This window comes from Loxodonta africana, chromosome 2, assembly GCF_030014295.1.
Source record: "Loxodonta africana isolate mLoxAfr1 chromosome 2, mLoxAfr1.hap2, whole genome shotgun sequence".
NCBI lineage: Eukaryota > Metazoa > Chordata > Mammalia > Proboscidea > Elephantidae > Loxodonta > Loxodonta africana.
Window position 1 is genome coordinate 17,546,706 of NC_087343.1, and position 17,145 is coordinate 17,563,850.

The 17,145-nt window shown below is 42.4% G+C and overlaps 1 protein-coding gene across 3 annotated transcripts in view; it reads left to right on the top strand.

Annotated features, from left to right (window-relative positions):
- Positions 1–17,145, top strand: part of TRIO (trio Rho guanine nucleotide exchange factor) — a 417,508-nt gene that overhangs the window by 295,728 nt on the left and 104,635 nt on the right. For all 3 annotated transcript variants that reach the window (XM_064270659.1, XM_064270669.1, XM_064270677.1), the window contains exons 24-31: positions 364–430; positions 1,492–1,601; positions 2,518–2,587; positions 3,540–3,629; positions 7,335–7,427; positions 9,750–9,861; positions 12,435–12,625; positions 14,757–14,858. In XM_064270659.1, coding sequence (XP_064126729.1) covers positions 364–430; positions 1,492–1,601; positions 2,518–2,587; positions 3,540–3,629; positions 7,335–7,427; positions 9,750–9,861; positions 12,435–12,625; positions 14,757–14,858 — 835 coding nt within the window. The remainder of the gene's footprint in view (positions 1–363; positions 431–1,491; positions 1,602–2,517; positions 2,588–3,539; positions 3,630–7,334; positions 7,428–9,749; positions 9,862–12,434; positions 12,626–14,756; positions 14,859–17,145) is intronic.

Consider the following 17,145-nt stretch of genomic DNA (forward strand, 5'->3'; position numbering starts at 1 on the left):
TGTCACAGTTGGGGGGTTGGGTGCTACTGGCATCTAGGGGGGTGGAGACCAGTGATGCCGTTAAAGATCCTACAGTGCACAAGACAGCCTCCCCCGACCCCCCACAAAAAATTAGGTGGCCCAAAATGCCAACAGTGCTGAGGTTGAGAAACCCTAGATACCTTAATAAGATTTCTTCCAAAATCTTTTTCATTCCTTGGAGTTGGTAACTGGATGCTTTTACTGTTCTTTTGATTCTCAAGTTAATTCTCTAAAACAGATGGCTTTTAAAGCTGCCTTCTTATTTCATAACTTAGTAAAATTAAATAATAAAATAAGCATATATCCTGGCTGTTAACTATTCACTGTGTCACTCTGTTCAAGGTTCATAATGGCTGAGCTGATTCAGACTGAAAAGGCTTACGTAAGAGATCTTCGGGAGTGTATGGATGTAAGTAAGTTTTGTTTTGTTCATTTCGTTTTTTGGCTTGTTTGTTTAGATGAAGTATAATCTTGTCAGTTTTACTTTTACCTGTGGGTAGTCCTGTTACTGGAGAATGGCCTCGGTTCTTGTCTTTGGTGTAGGAAAGAATTCAAACACTGAGACAAGTGGTGCCAAGCAGGCAAAGGTTTGTTAGCAAGCAGAGGGTTAGTAGTAAAAGTACACTTGACTAGGGAGTGTCAAGCGGGCTACTCAGATATAGAGAGAATCTGAGAGCCCCTGTAGTCTAGTTGTTTTCTTAGGGTTTTGCACTCCTTTTTTCTCCTGATCTGTCTCTATTAACATTTAAAAGCCAGGACAAGACCCCCCTATGAAGACTATTTCCTTGGCTTAAGGTTTAAATACCAAGTTAGAGATCTTATCAAGTTAGGAACTTTATCAGGTTAAGGGCTTTAGACCCCTGTAAAGATCGTCTCCTCGGTTTAAAGTTTATATAGGGACCATCTTATCGACAAATGTCACCACCCCCCTGCCGCTTCCTCTTCAAGTGCGAGCTCTCCCCGTCCTCCTTGCAGTTCCTGGAATGATGACACGTTGCTGTTGTTATTGTTGAGATTCAAAGTGCGCCTAAGCAGCATTCTGTGAAGTTCTAGGCTAGTATTTGGCCCGAGGCAGAGATGACGCAGCGTTAATCCCTCATTCTCTTTGTCCCGTGACGGCCAGACAGTTCTTTTGTACAGAATTTTACAGCAGCTTCAGAGAAATCTGCCGAGTGGTTGTGATTGCAGATACTACCCCGTAGTGGAGTGAATACTCGTTGTACCTCATGGGGCGCATTAATTCCCAAATTCAAAGCTGTGAATAAGTTTAGAATTAAAAAGTATAGCCACTCTTCTAAAGTATTAATAACAACTGAGGGACTCTTAAAAAGGTATCTCACGTGGTTTTGTAAAACCCTCCCTCTTAAGATGTATTTTCCTGTATACATGCGCTCTGAGTGTGTATTACAGATGTGAGAATTTTGGTGTCCACCTTTGACCAACCCCTGTTCCCCCCCCCGCCCCCCGCAGACCTACCTGTGGGAAATGACGAGCGGTGTGGAGGAGATCCCGCCCGGCATCGTCAACAAAGAGCTCGTCATCTTCGGCAACATGCAGGAGATCTACGAGTTCCATAACAAGTCAGTGGCCTCACCTTCAGTGGCCTTGTCTGGGGGCGGTGGTTACTCCTGGAGGCTAGATACCGTGCGCGAGTTTCACAGCAAGAAGTAACAAGTTTACGTTTGAAGGAATTACACATTCCCATGATTGTCTGAAAACTGAGTGAAGGGTGTCAGTCTTTCCCTCAAAAAGGCTTTGACAATGTAGAAACAATCTTAATACACACTTAGTTTTATATTTACTTTTTTTACAGAAATAAGATTAGGGAAACTGGGTGACACATTTCTGTAGGAATTCTAACTTCTCTCAAGCTGAGTCGTCAGCTGCCTCACCACTGACTTCTTAGGGCTCAGAGGCCTGCTGGCCAGGGTTGTTTACCCTTTTGTAAGAGAAGGAGCAATCTGACCAGGATAAAATGACTTTCCATTAGCAAGGGGAGCCACATGGCTTCGTTTTTAAGATTTAAAGAAAAGGAGCAGAAGGTCCTTTGGGTAGAGCCTCCGCAAGCCCCTGGCTGTGGAGCGGGTGGTGGGCACAGAGCTGGTCAGGTCTCTCCTCACACCCCTGCTCCTGTCCCAGCAGGCTAAGTGGCTTCCTCTGACTGAACATTTACGTCCTTAGCAGCTAAACATTAGCACTTTCTCAGAAGGAGGCTGCTGGGTCAGGATTTCTGTCAAAAACTGAAGGCTGAACTGGTGAGCTGTTTGAAAGTCACCATAACTTATGAGTTAAAAGCTGTACATTTTGTTCCATCTTAAAATCTAGAAAGTATAGGTTTTTCATTTCACTTGATTTAAATGATCAAGCGTCGCCTGAATTTATGGTATATTTTTTGGCTTGGTCTAACACCTGGTGTATCATCTCACCAGTAAAATGCTTTAAAATACCTTAATAATGCTCATTTCTATTTTATGATAACATTGTCATTCTTTACAGCATTTTCCTAAAGGAGCTGGAAAAATACGAGCAGTTGCCAGAGGACGTCGGCCATTGCTTTGTTACTTGGGTAATGCAACCTCAGCTACTTATTCTGGCAGAATTATTTAGTGACATTGAAGGGTGTTAGAGGGAATAACATTAAATTCCTTTAAGTTACCGTTTTCTGCTGGATATTTTTTTATTACATATACAGAGAAACATGCTTGACCTCGAAGAATTGCTTTCTCCAACCAAGTGTTATTGTGGAATGAGGTTATTGGCAGCAGCGATGGTTTGACATAGAACATTTGGTGTGTCAGGCCTCTCGGCTTGACCCTGGGGTTTGCCAGTGGCCCAGAGTCCAGCCCTGCTGGAGGAGTTCCCAGTCTGGGGAGAGGCAGACAGATTAGCCGGGGTCAGGCCACTGGAAGCACTTGGCTGAGGCTTGCTCACAGCCCTGTGATAAGAGAGGACAGGTGCCCGGCCCAACTTTCCAGGTCAGGGGAAACGTCCAGAGGTGGTGTCTTTGAGTCTTTGGGTCTGTGTGGTATCGGCAGGAGGATGTTCCTTGTTTTTAGTTTTTTGTTTTAATTGTGTTTTCGGTGAAAGTTTACAACTCAAGTTAACTTCTCATTGAAGAATTTGTACACACACTATCTTGTGACAGTGGCTAGAATCCCCACACTGCGACAGCACACTCGTCCTCTCACACCACAGGTTCCCTGTGTCAATTCGTCCAGTTCCTGTCCCGTCCTGCCCTCTCGTCCTGCTTTTGGGCAGGTGGTGCCCATCTAGTCTCATGTGTTCGATCAAGCTAAGAAGCATGTTCCTCAAGTGTGTTATTTTTTGTTTTATAGGCCTGTCTAATCTTTGTCTGAGAAGTGAGCTTCAGGAAAAGCTTCAGCAGTCTTTTTAAAATAGAGTTTCTTTTATTTGAAGCTTAAATTTCCTTTATCCACACAGCTTCTTCTCTACGTAAAAGTTTACTGTACTCTGACTTGTTGCAGTTTGAGTAAGATATTCAATTTTTTTGTCTATAGGCAGACAAGTTTCAGATGTATGTCACTTATTGCAAAAATAAGCCTGACTCCACTCAGCTGATATTAGAGCATGCGGGATCCTATTTTGATGTAAGTAATAAATTATTGAAAAGGCTTTGGCATTTTCCAAGTTGTATTTAGTATAAATGTAATGCAGCATTGCTCATAGCTTTCACCTAATTGATTGCACAGTGTTTTATTTTCATTTTTATCTATTACATTTATGTTGGGATGCTCTTATTAGAAATAGGAGGTGATTTTTAAATGATGCTTTCAAGTACTAGAAATTGTATATATGTGAGAAACTGAGATTTAGATATGTACATATATATTTATGTATGTATGTATATATGTCATAAATTACCACTTATATGCAGGCATTAATTTTTATACGTAATATTGTACATAAACCAGGAAAAAAACCAAACCCGTTGCCATTGAGTTGATTCCAACTCATAGCGACCCTATAGCCAGAGTAGAACTGCCTCATAGAGTTTCCAAGGAGCACCTGCTGGATTCGAACTGCCGACCTTCTGGTTAGCAGCCTTAGCTCTTAACCACTATGTCATCACGGTTTCCATATAGTACATAAAAAACATAGAAGGTATAAACTATTGAATTAAGCTTTTCCTCTCTTTAAAACAAAAATAATTTTGAATTTTAAATATCATTTATTTCTATTTTAGTTTTATGATGTTATTAATCTCCAAAATCCGCCCCCCCAAAAAATAAAACCACTCTTGTCAAGTCGATTCTGACTCATAGCGACCCCATAGGGTTTCTGAGGCTGTAAATCTCTACAGAAGCAGACTGCCACATCTCTCTGTCGCAGAGCTGCTGGTGGTTTGGGTTAGCAGTTGATCGTTTTAACCACTGCACTACCAGGGCTCTTTTAATCCCCAAAAGTGGCCTAATACAAAATTTTTACAAACAGTGCTGTAACAGCACCAACTGAAAAGTTCGTTAATTACTCTCTAACTGGGGTAAATCAAGAAGTAGGGCAGCTGTTGTTTTTAAGCTATAGCAGGGAGGTTATTTAGTACAGAAAGGAATGGAGCTTTAGGGTATAATGTAAAGAATGTCTTTTGGGTCCCTAGAAGTTAATCAGATACGTACCAAATACCTTTTGATTCAGGGTAAGTTACTCATGAATGTTTTATCTAATTTGGTGCATGAGGCACTGGGAATACTTGACTTGTTTTCAGTCTTTAACCTAGCTCATGGACAAGTGTGGTATCTGCTCTTCTCTGGAAGTCTAGGAAATTGGAGTAGATTATAGTTTTTCTCTTTGAGGTGAAGCCCTCCCTGAAGCCGACCTTCCGTCCTTTGCTTCCTCTCCTGTTTTAGTTGTCATTCTTGGGACCAGCGTTTATGCATCATTACCTTTGTAAATACGAAGTCTGCTCTCAGCCCACGGCTGCCTTTTCACTTTCACGTTTCACACGACTGGGACTTTGCCATCAGGGGATGCCCAAAGTCGTGGCTGCATGCAGAGTTAGAGTCATTTGAGGCCTAAGCAGTGAGAGCATATAGTACATTTAATGTCTGGAATCAGGGCCATTTAAAAAAAATCCTTGTGCCCTGAAACATAGCTTTAATTACATTTGCCGAGCTTATACATTTCACAAATTACATACCTTCAGTAAAACGTTTGGCTGCCCAAAGCTGGTGTCTTCAAGTCCACCCAGAGACACCTCAGAAGAAAGGCCTGGCAATCTACTTTAGGAAAATTAGCCATTGAAAACCCTGTGGAGTACAGTTCTACTCTGACACACATGGGGTTGCCATGAGTCAGAGTAAACAACAACTGGTTTAGTATTCACTGTATGTGTTGTATTTTTTTAAAAGAGGCTTTCTTTTATAACTCCCTCCATTCCCCCAAGACATCTGTTAACCTTCAGTTATACTTTCAGGCAAGGTGCTTTATTGAACATCTCCCAGGTGCTGATCTAACTCACTGAGCTCTCTCACGAGTGCGCAGCATACGGTGGTGAATGAGACAGGTGCCCACCTTCACCGTGAGGGATATAAACTTCAAGTACACAGTGCATGTAAATTAAATATTTACAAAAATGCAAAGTGTAAAGCAGTGTCCAGGAAGGGATATTTACCTCCAACTCTCTGCCCCTCCCTTTGAAAATAAAATTTTAGAAGCAAAAAGTTTTAGTCTAACAGCCTTTTCGAAAAAGGGAAGTTTATTATCTCAGCAGGAGTTGAAATCAACTTGACAGCCATGGGTTGGTCTGTTTTATTTTTTTTGAAACACTTGTCAGGTATTTTGCAAAAAACTGATCTTGTGGCCATTTTTTAATAGTGTAACCAATAGTAAAGTCATAAGGATGTCAACAAAAAAAATGAGATTGGAATTTTGAAATCTTTGAGATGGGTTTCTGAAGTTGTTAAAAAAGACATTAAAGTATTTTCCAAAGGTATTGTGTATTTGTGCAATGGAATACTACTCAGCAAAAAAAGGAATGAACTCTTGATACATACAACATAGATCAGCCTATAAAATATGTTGAGTGAAAGAAACTAGACATAAAAGAATACATTCGCTATATTCCTTTTCTGTGAAATACTAATGCAAAACTAATCTGTGATGAAAAATCAGAACAGGGATTGCCTCTTGCGGGGTCGGGGGAGAAGTGAGATGGGGCGATTGGTTGGAAAGGGGCCCGAGGGAACTCTGTAACATTGGAAGTGTCCTGGGTTTTGGTTTGGGAGTTTGTTACGAGTGTGTTAACAATTGTTGGAACTCGCTGACCTGTGTACTTAAGACCTGTGCATTATAGCGTATGTTAAAAAATGTCTTTCAGATGTGATAAGAATGTGTGTATTATAATCATTAAATCATAAATTCCACATTTTTAGACAATTATATCTTGAAAAGAAACTTTTAAAACTCTGTAATATCTGTCGGAAGCTGAGGAAGAATTGGGTGAAGGGGTCCCTTGATGATTCCCTCAGCTCACCTCCATGAGGAGTCGGAGATTATGACCCATGAGTCTGCTTTTCATGGAGGCCTCATTCAAAGCCACAAACAGATTCAGAATCCAAAGATGTGAGAGGCTGTAAATCTGATTTACAGTACAGAATATCAGAAGATAATCTTTTTTTTTTAACTTTCGCGAAGAATATTAAGAGCTAAAATAATGCAAATACAAACAAGTTAGTGTGAAACTACAGGCTGGTTGTTGTTAGGTGCCGTTGAGTTGGTTCCGACTCGTAGTAGTGATCCTGCATAGAACAGAATGAAACGTCCATAGTTGTTGATATGTTTGAGCCCATTGTTGCAGCCACTGTATCAATCCATCTCATTGAGGGTCTTCCCCTTTTTCACTGACCCCCTACCTTACCGAGTGTGATGTCCCTCTCCAGGGACTGGTTCCTCCAGACCTGGTAGATTGTGAACAATGAGAGCGAAGGGGTGAGAAGAATTAATTGACAATGCAGAAACTTGTTAGTGAGGAAGAAGGAAAGCCTGTTTTAGGGAGAGTTGGGGGCAGAAGGGATGTTTTACCAGGCCGGGTGGTCTGTGGTTAGGGTGTTAACATGGTAAAAGCTTTTATAGCGTTCAAGACAGGAGAACAGGCATCTGTGCTGGGCATGATGATTTTTCTATTGGGTATATTAAAAGAATGGTGATTTCCACTTTATATTTACAGAAAAATTGTGATACATGTATTCATCTAAGGGGTAAATAAATGTAAATTTTTAATTTACACTAACCAGCCACTCAGCGATATTCAAAATATGTGTATATGTGTACACACATATATATATTTTTAATAACAGGAGATACAGCAGCGGCATGGATTAGCCAATTCTATCTCTTCCTACCTTATCAAGCCAGTTCAGCGAATTACCAAGTATCAGCTCCTTTTAAAAGTAAGTACGAAGCGTCTTTAGACTGTGGCATCTTGTGAATTGAGCATTGCTGTTTTTGACCTGTTGCTCTTTCTATATATTACCGTGCATTTTTTAAATAACATCCTAGCAAATTAGTTTTACTTTTTTACCCACTGCCATTTATTGCCTTGACTGGTTTCTCACTATAGCAGTTAAAGAGTAGATACCTTGAACACGCACCTGAGCTGCGTTGACCAACCCAAGTCTCTAACGTAAGTGAATGGGAAGTGTGAACTATTTATATCTTAGTCCCATCAGTTCTCAGCGTGGCCTGCCGACTCCAGGCCAGGCACTGTGGTGTAGACTCTGTGCACGTTAACCTCACAATAGCCTGGTCTGTGGAAGCGGGCCTGTAAGGGTAAGGCATATGCCGGAACCATCACTGAGTGCCCCCTGTAACCTGTGTGCAGATTTGAACCCAGGTCTGGCCGATGCCTGGGTTTCCCACTGAATCCCCAGATCTGCTCAAGCAGCTTCCTGTCTCTCCTTCCTAGCTGTGCACTGCACACACCTTTATGGGACGTGTCGTTTGTGCAAATCACAGGTATTTAACTCAGGCCAACTTCTGCTTTTTTTGGTTATGACTGATTTTAATTCAAATCAAACTTGTGAAAAGCATACAATTACTATTGACAGAAGAATAGTAAAGAAAACTTAGAATCGGTAATAACAGTCGTCACGGGAAGCAGCATAAATAACCAGTACACATTTTTCTTGACTACATAAAAGTGGTTTACAGCTTTTGTCTGGTGATGTTCTCTGTGATGTTTCCTTGGCTGGTAAATGTTATTAAAATGCAGAGTGCCTCCTTTCATCCCGGGAATGATACTTTATGGGTTCCACTAGGTCCCAGGTGGTGCCCAGGCCACTGCAATAGGAGATGACACTGTAATTTTTCTAGACATGTAAGAAATGCCAAAGATAGAGTCATGAATGCCTGAAAGCCTCCTTTACTTTTTGTCAAGAAGACAAATCTAGAAACAAGAAGAGACTCCATTCTTGCTGTGAAAGCGCTACTGTTTCAGGACTTTTCTATAGGCAAAGCTCTCCTGCCTTTCTATATCAAGATCCCATACCTGCAGAAATAGGTAGTTGCTGTAGACAGGAAGTAAATGGTCAAGAGGCTAAGCCTTTTATATTCAGATTTACCCTTTGCTTTCTAATTCTGCAGAGGCAGTTTATCCCTTGGTGTCCTCAAGATTTCAATATTTCGTTTTTAGCATGTGGTTCTGCTAGGGGTCTCTTCCACAGTGATCTCCCAGCTTGTCTCTGTTAAGCTGGTGCTTTAGTTTATAAATCTTTATTCTGCCCAGGGGTTTTCAACGGAACAGTAAAAGCTACTTTGAGCTCCCTAACAAGGAGGATTTTTGCCAGTGGATTTAGCCTCAGAACATACTGCATTTTTAAAGCCGTTTTTGCCAGTCTGCTCAGCATCATACATAAACATCATCTGGTCGTGAGTTAAAGTGCTTTTTCGGTAATCGAGTTACTCCAAACCACCCTGTGTGAAGCCAGTGTCCACTCCCTCTTTTGTTGGATACTGGGACAGAAAAAAGCTGCCATTACTGTTACAACTGACCGTGGTTATGAATATTCCGATAAGAGGCTGCCTCATGAATATTCCGATAAGAGGCTGCCTTGTAGACCACCAGGATGTAAATTTGTTGTTTTGCTGCCATTATGCACTTAACAAAGGATGTTCCTCTAAGTAGGTCTGAAATACAGCTACAGGCTCTGATCTCCCCCCGGGAGGTGTAATTCCATCGTGAGCACCTTTCTCAACATCCAGCGCACAAAAGGAAGGGTTTTGACTGGATACTCCTGCAGTGTCACTGTTCTTGATCCATTGTTTTGGCATTTCCAGATTAGTTGGGACATTGAGTTAATGGCACCAAAGAGTTTAAAATTATGCTGTAACCACGTGGTAAGCATAGCAATGCTAGTTTGCCTTTGACACGACCTTCAGACAAAACCAGTAGCTTGTTGTTCTGCTATACCAATTAAATATTTTTATCATTTTTGAGGTTTGGTAGTTAACATGTATACTAAAATTTTATCTTAAATTGTGACTATCCCTGGATTACTGTGATGTGGAGAAGTATCCTGATTTGAGCAGGACAAACCCTTCCATCCATCGGGAAAAGAGGCGATGATCCATTTTCTATAAGAACGTATGCCAGGTTGACCTCAGTCTGTTTTTTGAAAGCCATGGGTTTTCATGCACACCTTCGTTTCTGCAAAGATCTGGTCGACAGAGCATTTCTGGGTCTTTGGCTAGTTCAAGGTATTGGTCTTCCACAGGAGCTGCTCACCTGCTGTGAAGAAGGGAAAGGAGAGATTAAGGATGGCCTGGAGGTGATGCTCAGTGTACCAAAGCGAGCCAACGACGCCATGCACCTCAGCATGCTGGAAGGTAACCCGGCTTTCCACGACCTGTACACACGTGTGCAGCTTCTACCGACGCTGTTTGTACATGCATTTCCTGCACCCCGAAAATCTTGGCTCCATGCCTCTATGTTTAGCTGGTAGTTAAGAGTTTAGATGTAAATGTCTTTATTTTTTAAAGAATTAGTTTCATTTCTTCTCTTAAGGCCCTCATAAAATGCTTCTACCTCAGTAAAAGCTTTTCCTCAGTGCTTCCCTAGAAGACAGGGACGCCGCACTCTGAACCCCAGTAGCACTGTGTGTTAGGTGGATGGATAGATCCCCCAAGGTTATAAAGTCCTTTAAAAGAGGCTATTACCCCCCCATCTCTGTATGTGTTGCATCACGTGCCTAGAGTCATGGACATAGCATTTGCCAAATACCTTTTTATGCCGTTGAATTTGGTGTGTAGTTTGGTAAAGAGAGAATTAGGTAAATACGTTAAAAAAAATTCTTAGAGCCGTTTAATTTCCACAAATGCGTCTGCTTAAGAAAGCTGTTTGTTTCAGACCTTAACTCTTACCTGGTTTCACAGACTTATTTACAATAAATAGTCTTGCCTCAAGGAGCACTGGTGGCACAGTGGTTAAGCTCTTGGCTGCAAACCAGAAAGGTGGCGGTTCAAGCCCACCAGCCACTCCATGGGAGAAGGATGTGGCGGTCTGTTTCCGTAAAGATTTACAGCCTTGAACACCCTCTGGGGCAGTTCTGCTGTGTCCTACAGGGTCGCTAGGAGTTGGAATTCGATGGTAAGGGGGAATCCTGCCTGCGATGCTATCGATAGCCTGTGCCATTACCACCGGTCACACTGAGCACTACATTAGTTATGAAATAGATGCTGCTGTGTGTGATAAAAACCAGTTGCTGTCGAGTTGATTTCAATTTGCGGTAACCCCATGCGTGTCAGAGAACCGCTCCACAGGTGGCTAATTTTTGGAACTAGATCACTAGACCTTTTTTCTGAGGCAGCTCTGGGTGAACTGTAACCTCCAATCTTTCGGTTAATAACAAAACAAAAACCCATTGCCGTCAAGTCGATTCTGACTCATAGCAATCCTATGGGACAGGGTAGAACTGCCTCATATGGTTTCCAAGGAGCAGCTGGTGGATTCGAACTGCCAACCTTCTGGTTAGCAGCTGAGTTCTTAACCGCTAGGCCACAGGGGCTCTAAACCCATTGCTGTTGAGTCCATTCTGACTCATAGTGACCCTGTGATGGATTCAAACTGCTGACCTGCCTCTTTAACCACTACTACATCAGAGGTCAGGCAAGACACAGATTTCTTTCTCTCATGTAAATCCTGAGCTGATATGACAGTTTTTCATGACATCATCATGGACTCAGGCTCTGTCTAGCTCATTTCTCTCCAGTCCTGGAATGTGGCCCTGATTGGCTAGGTCTAGGATGTTTCAAGACCGTGTGAACATTCCATCTAGCAGGAAGTGAGGAAAAAGGAAAGGGAGCGAACATCTAGAAGATCAGAAACTGGAGGCTGTACACATTGCTCTCATACACCGGCCAGAGTGTAGACAGCTCCTAACTGCAAAGGTGGCAGGGAAAGGTAGTGCTTAATTGAAATGGCCATAGAGGGGGCTTCTGCTAGTAGAGAGGAGGGGGAGAGTGGAGGGTGGGAGATAACAAGCATCCTCTATCCAAGGTCCTTGCTTTGCTAAGCCTGGTAGATTGGAGTCCATGTGATAAGACAGGCCACTTCCATGAGGAGCGAGCCGGTGTGCAGCTAGAGCGTGGCAGATCACATGGAGAATGTTTATATGAGAAGGAGGGAGGACTCGCCAAGGACTGGGAGCCGGGAAGGGTAGGCAACGAGAAGGAAGGCGAGGACAGGGCCTTGAAGAAAGGCTAGTAGTGCTTCAGCAGCATGTCTAGGAAGGTCATTTTGGGCTGAGGAGGCAAAGGGAGTCAAGACGCAGGCCAGAATGAGAGTTGTGGGCTGGGAAGAGCCAGTGCACCACTCTGGATAGAGGAGGAGGCTGACGGCGGAGTGCTGTGAGTGGACAGAGAAGGCAGTAGGTGGTTGAACCAAATGGCAGAACGCCAGACTAAGGAGATAGAACTTAGAGAGTAAAGCTGTAGCAATCACTGAATAGTTTTGAACAAGGGAGAGCATATACAAAGTAGTGCTTTAGTAAGAATTACTCTGTCAGATGGAGTAGTGGTGGAGAAACTGGAGTCAGGAGCCCAGTTGGGAAACCCCGAAGGTAAGGGTGGCTGCAGTCTGGACAGATGGTGGCACGGGAAGGTGCAGGATGGGGCAGGCGGAGGCCGTGCAGCAGATAAATGGAAGGACTTGGTGGTGACTGGACATTGGCGAGAACAACAGATTAAAAGGAATGCTGTTTGCCAGGTTTCCTGCATTAAACCATATTTACAGATGGGTCATTCGGGGGCTTGACACTTCTAAAAACGTGTTCCAGGCAAAGGTAAACGCTCTGAGCATTCGTTGATGGGCAGTTTGCAGACATATAAATGCTAATAATGGTTTCTTGTGCATCATTTTTATCCTTTTGGATTGACTGTGCCTCCTTTTCTTCATGTTACAGGGTTCGATGAAAACATCGAGTCTCAGGGAGAACTCTTCCTGCAGGAATCCTTCCAAGTGTGGGACCCCAAAACCTTAATTCGGAAGGGTCGAGAACGGCATCTCTTCCTCTTTGAAATGTCCTTAGTCTTTAGTAAAGAAGTGAAAGATTCCAGTGGGAGAAGCAAGTACCTTTATAAAAGCAAGTTGTTTGTAAGTATAGGCCTTCAGAGCTGTAAGTTGAAATGTAACACAATTGCCACCTTTTTGTAGGTAGGGAAAAATCACCCTTGCCTTCAGTTTAACCTCCCACGTTCCTCTCCTGCACTGAAATTCTCTCACACTCCCGCGTCCACTAGGGGGCCCTCTTGAGTTTCACTAGACCTCTTAGGAAGCTTGGTTTCTCTAAATTCCATAGACTCTGTGGTATGAGGAAACATTTTGTAAGTGAATTTAAATCACTTATCTTCTGTGTGCCTGTAACTAGCTTTGTAAATAAATTGACCATACCAGACGAAGATTAAAACTGTGTATCATTATGGAGAACTTTTCATTTATTAACACTAGAAGATACTTAAGCAGCCTTACTTGGTAGCTCACTGTGGATACTTAATGAATGGGTTTTTTTCCTTAATTAAAAATAAATGTTTTTTTGTTTGTTTGTTTTTTTAACAATAAAAAACCTGATTATAGAGAAAGTACATGTAAGCAAAACAAAGTTTTAAAGCTCCCTAATGCTACCTGTCTTCAGCAGCGACCCTTCACTGCTTGATAGATACAGTGATGCATTTTAATTCTTATTTTACTTCTCGGGTACTTCCTGACAAGAGAAACATATGTGGGACCGTAACTATAGTAGTGAGCCCAAATAACCTCTTTATAAACCGCATCTCAGGGAAGTTGGAGGCTGTTTTACTTCCCTTTCACCCCCATAAGTAATATCCCTGGGGGGCTGTCAACATATCCTTGCTGGGCAGGGTTGGGGAGACAGGATCAGTCAGAGGAAGAGAGGCTAGAAGATGCAATAGAATTTGGTTTCTTCTTTGCACACGTTAGGTCAGATCCTTATAAATGTTGATAGCTTTTTGGAACGTGGACAATTTATACGTTACGCATTTTTTATTTTTAACTTTTTATTTTGAAAAATTTGAAACATACAAAAGGGTTGAAAGACTTGTACCATTCTGCAGTGTAATGATTAATCAAATTCCCAAAGATAAAATATTATTACGCGTGTATCCATCATCTTAGTAATAACCTGGAATTTCTAAGTTTAAACTCACGGGTGTCATGCCATTTTCTTTGGCTTGCATCGTGTTCAAGATCTTCTTTTGGAGCGCAGCTCACCTTACGTCACTTTAGATCATATTCTAACAGGGAAGAAAAAAATGCACCGGAATTGGCAAGTGATTTCATTAGCTGGCTTTCATCTGTCCTCAGAGACGAAGCTGGTCTGTTTTAGAAGCTGATAAATCTTCATTTAATTTAAGGTCCCCTCCGAGGCCACCTCTGGAGCTGCAGATTGTGAATCACTTCCTTTGCTGGGAGAGAGACTGCTTTAGTGCTTAACTCGATTGTTGGGGAGGGTCTGAAGAATGGGACCTTCACCTGCACTCTTCCATGTTACGTGGATCACAGCTGCCTAGGTTACAGGGAAGAGTCTGTCTCTTAGTCCTTAAAATTATTGGTGAAATACTCAAAGCTATTTTAAAACATACTGGAACATGACTTGGCTGCTAAAATACCTTTTGCCATGTGTGAGGTAACTTCCTTAATGCTACATTGACATGGTGACAGCCCTTTGTGACTGGAGGAAAACTCGTGTTATTTATGAGGTTGGAAATAGTCAACTCTTGATTTTCCAGATTGTCCTGGATCTTTTGGTTTCTTTCCTCTAGAAGGTTTACTCTTTGACCCTGCATTGGGATCGCCGGTAGAGATGTCAGAGGAAGGGAAAGGGATGACACCAGTCACTTGTAGCCTAAGAAAGAAACGTCCTTGTTTTAACTAAAATGTGATCCGAGTGTGACCTGCCAGTGCAAACGAACTGTGTTGTTATAATCTAGTATGACCAACCGACAACCAAACCCAGTGCTGTCGAGTCAATTCCGACCCATAGCAACCCTATAGGACAGAGTAGAACTGTCCCATAGAGTTTCTAAGGAGCGCTTGGCGGATTTGAACTGCTGACCCTTTTGGTTAGCAGCTATAGCACTTAACCACTACGCCACCAGGGTTTCCCTAGTATGACCACAAGTAACCAAAAAGCAGTTTCCTTGGTCTCTCGTCTACATCCTGCCAGAATTTTACTGCAGCCTAATTATATGATTGTCTTTTTATCCAGACCTCAGAATTGGGCGTCACAGAGCACGTTGAAGGAGATCCTTGCAAATTTGCACTGTGGGTGGGGAGAACGCCAACTTCAGATAATAAAATTGTCCTTAAGGTACGTTCATTTGAAGCTTGGGATTTTGTGGTGTGAGAAGTTTGTCATAGCTTTATATGCTTTTTTTTCCTGTTTTTGAAATATCTGTTTACCATATAATTTTATTTTTTACTTGGTGTCCTGTTGGGATGGGTGAGGAGCACAAAAAGAAGAGTGAAATTAATTTATCTTGCTATTTCGGTGATGAAATAACTTGAGCTAGACTTTGGCTTGCCCGATAAAAGAGAAAATGAAGAAAGGTTTTTTTTTTTTATTTCTTCCATTCTTCGTCTTAAATAGAATCACTTGAGTCTTGCATACTTGACCTTGAGTTTCCAAAGAGAAATAGGCACCTGATGAATTTGTGAGGGCTTTGGGAGGTCTTCATGGGGCCTTACACTCTTTGACTTTCTAGTTTGGGGATAGAAAATAAGGGGAGTGATTATTAGGGTTTGGTAATGCCATGATTTAGAATGTTCAAAACACAGTAAGTGCTTCTGGATATGTTGTTTGGTGGGAGGCATAAACTTTGAATATTTGATTTGGACTGTCCAGTGATGACACATCCTCTAGGAATGGTGAAGAGTAATGTGAAGGGTATCTTATGTACTTCCCTCCTCCTGTGTTTGAGAAAATACAGATGAAACTGTTTTTCTGAGTTGCCTAGAAGACCATATGTGGACTTGGGATATTCGAGGGAAGATGTAGCTGGAGATTCGTAGAATGTTGAGAGACAAGCCAAAAGCTTAATGGGACTCTAGGGTATGAACTGGCATGTCAGCTACTTTGTCTCTTACATACCTTTAAATCTCTCTTTGGCATTTCCAGAAACTGAGTTACTCACCTTGACATCGCTGTTGTAGAGCCTTTACTTTAGTGACTGTGAAAGCCATTGCATTATTAAAGTCTTTATTCACATGTACAATGATAGATTGATTTGCAACAAATCTGTAATGACCAATGCAGTGTGTTCTTGTTAGTACTGGCAGAAAGCCTTGTAAAATGTAGATTGTACAGATAACTGAATTTTGCTATGGTATAAAATTTTTAATGTATACCCAAGGCCTTAAGCCATCCAACTTAAATAAAGCATTTATTGGTATTAGCTGCAGTTACAGATGCTAAAAGGTGCACCTAAGAAATAGCACCCAGAATTTTAGCCAGATATAGGGTATTTTCACTTGGGAACATAATAAAAGATTCCTGGAAATGCTTTCCACAGGCTCTATCAGATGGAAAGTTTTATAGGGAGTTTTGGGTAAGACTTTTTTACTTGCACAGAAGGGCTGAAAGGAATGATGTCCTCGGTAATTATAAAAATTGTTTTGTGGTCCTGGTGGTTATGGAAGTGTTGGAGGTGATGGTGGTGGGGCTGGTGCTGGTGTAGATGGTGCTAGGGCTGGGGCTGGTGTAGATGGTGGTGGGGCTGCTGGTGGTGGTTGGTGCTGGTATAGATGGTGGTGATGGTGCTGCTAGTGTAGATGGTGGTGGTGGGACTGGTGCTGGTGTAGATGGTGCTAGGGCTGGGGCTGGTGTAGATGGTGGTGGGGCTGCTGGTGGTGGTTGGTGCTGGTATAGATGGTGGTGATGGTGCTGCTAGTGTAGATGGTGGTGGTGGGACTGGTGCTGGTGTAGATGGTGGTGGGGCTGGTGCTGGTGTAGATGGTGGTGGGGCTGGTGCTGGTGTAGATGGTGGTGGGGCTGGTGCTGGTGTAGATGGTGGTGGGGCTGGTGGTGATGGTGCTGCTGGTGTAGATGGTGGTTGTGGTTGGTGCTGGTATAGACGGTGGTGGTGCTGCTGGTGTAGATGATGGTGGTGCTGATGTAGATGGTGGTAGTGGGACTGGTGTAGATGGTGCTGCTGGCGTAGATGGTGGTAGTGGGACTGGTGTAGGTGGTGGTGCTGGTGTAGGTGGTGGTGCTGCTGGTGTAGATGGTGGTACTGCTGGTGTAGATGATGGTCATAGTGGTAACGTAGGTGGTAGTGATGAGGGTGTGCTCATAGTGATGGTATCTGTGGTGGTGGTGGTTGTAATGGTAGCAATGATGGTGATGGCCTAGTAGTCGTGAAACAAAATATTGGCCGTTTTCACTTTTATAGTCTAAAAAGGGGAATTTTAATTCCGAGTCCTTAACTTAAACAGATCAGAACTTCCAAGAGTATGAAACAATTTATTCTCTTCTCTTGGCCAAGTAGGACCTTTTACTTAGGATTTTAGCTGAGTTGCTTTTCTTTGGCTATTGCTGAAAAATTGGTACCTACTTTCCTTGTTTAATTTCTTTAAAATTAGGAGAATTAATCTCCATA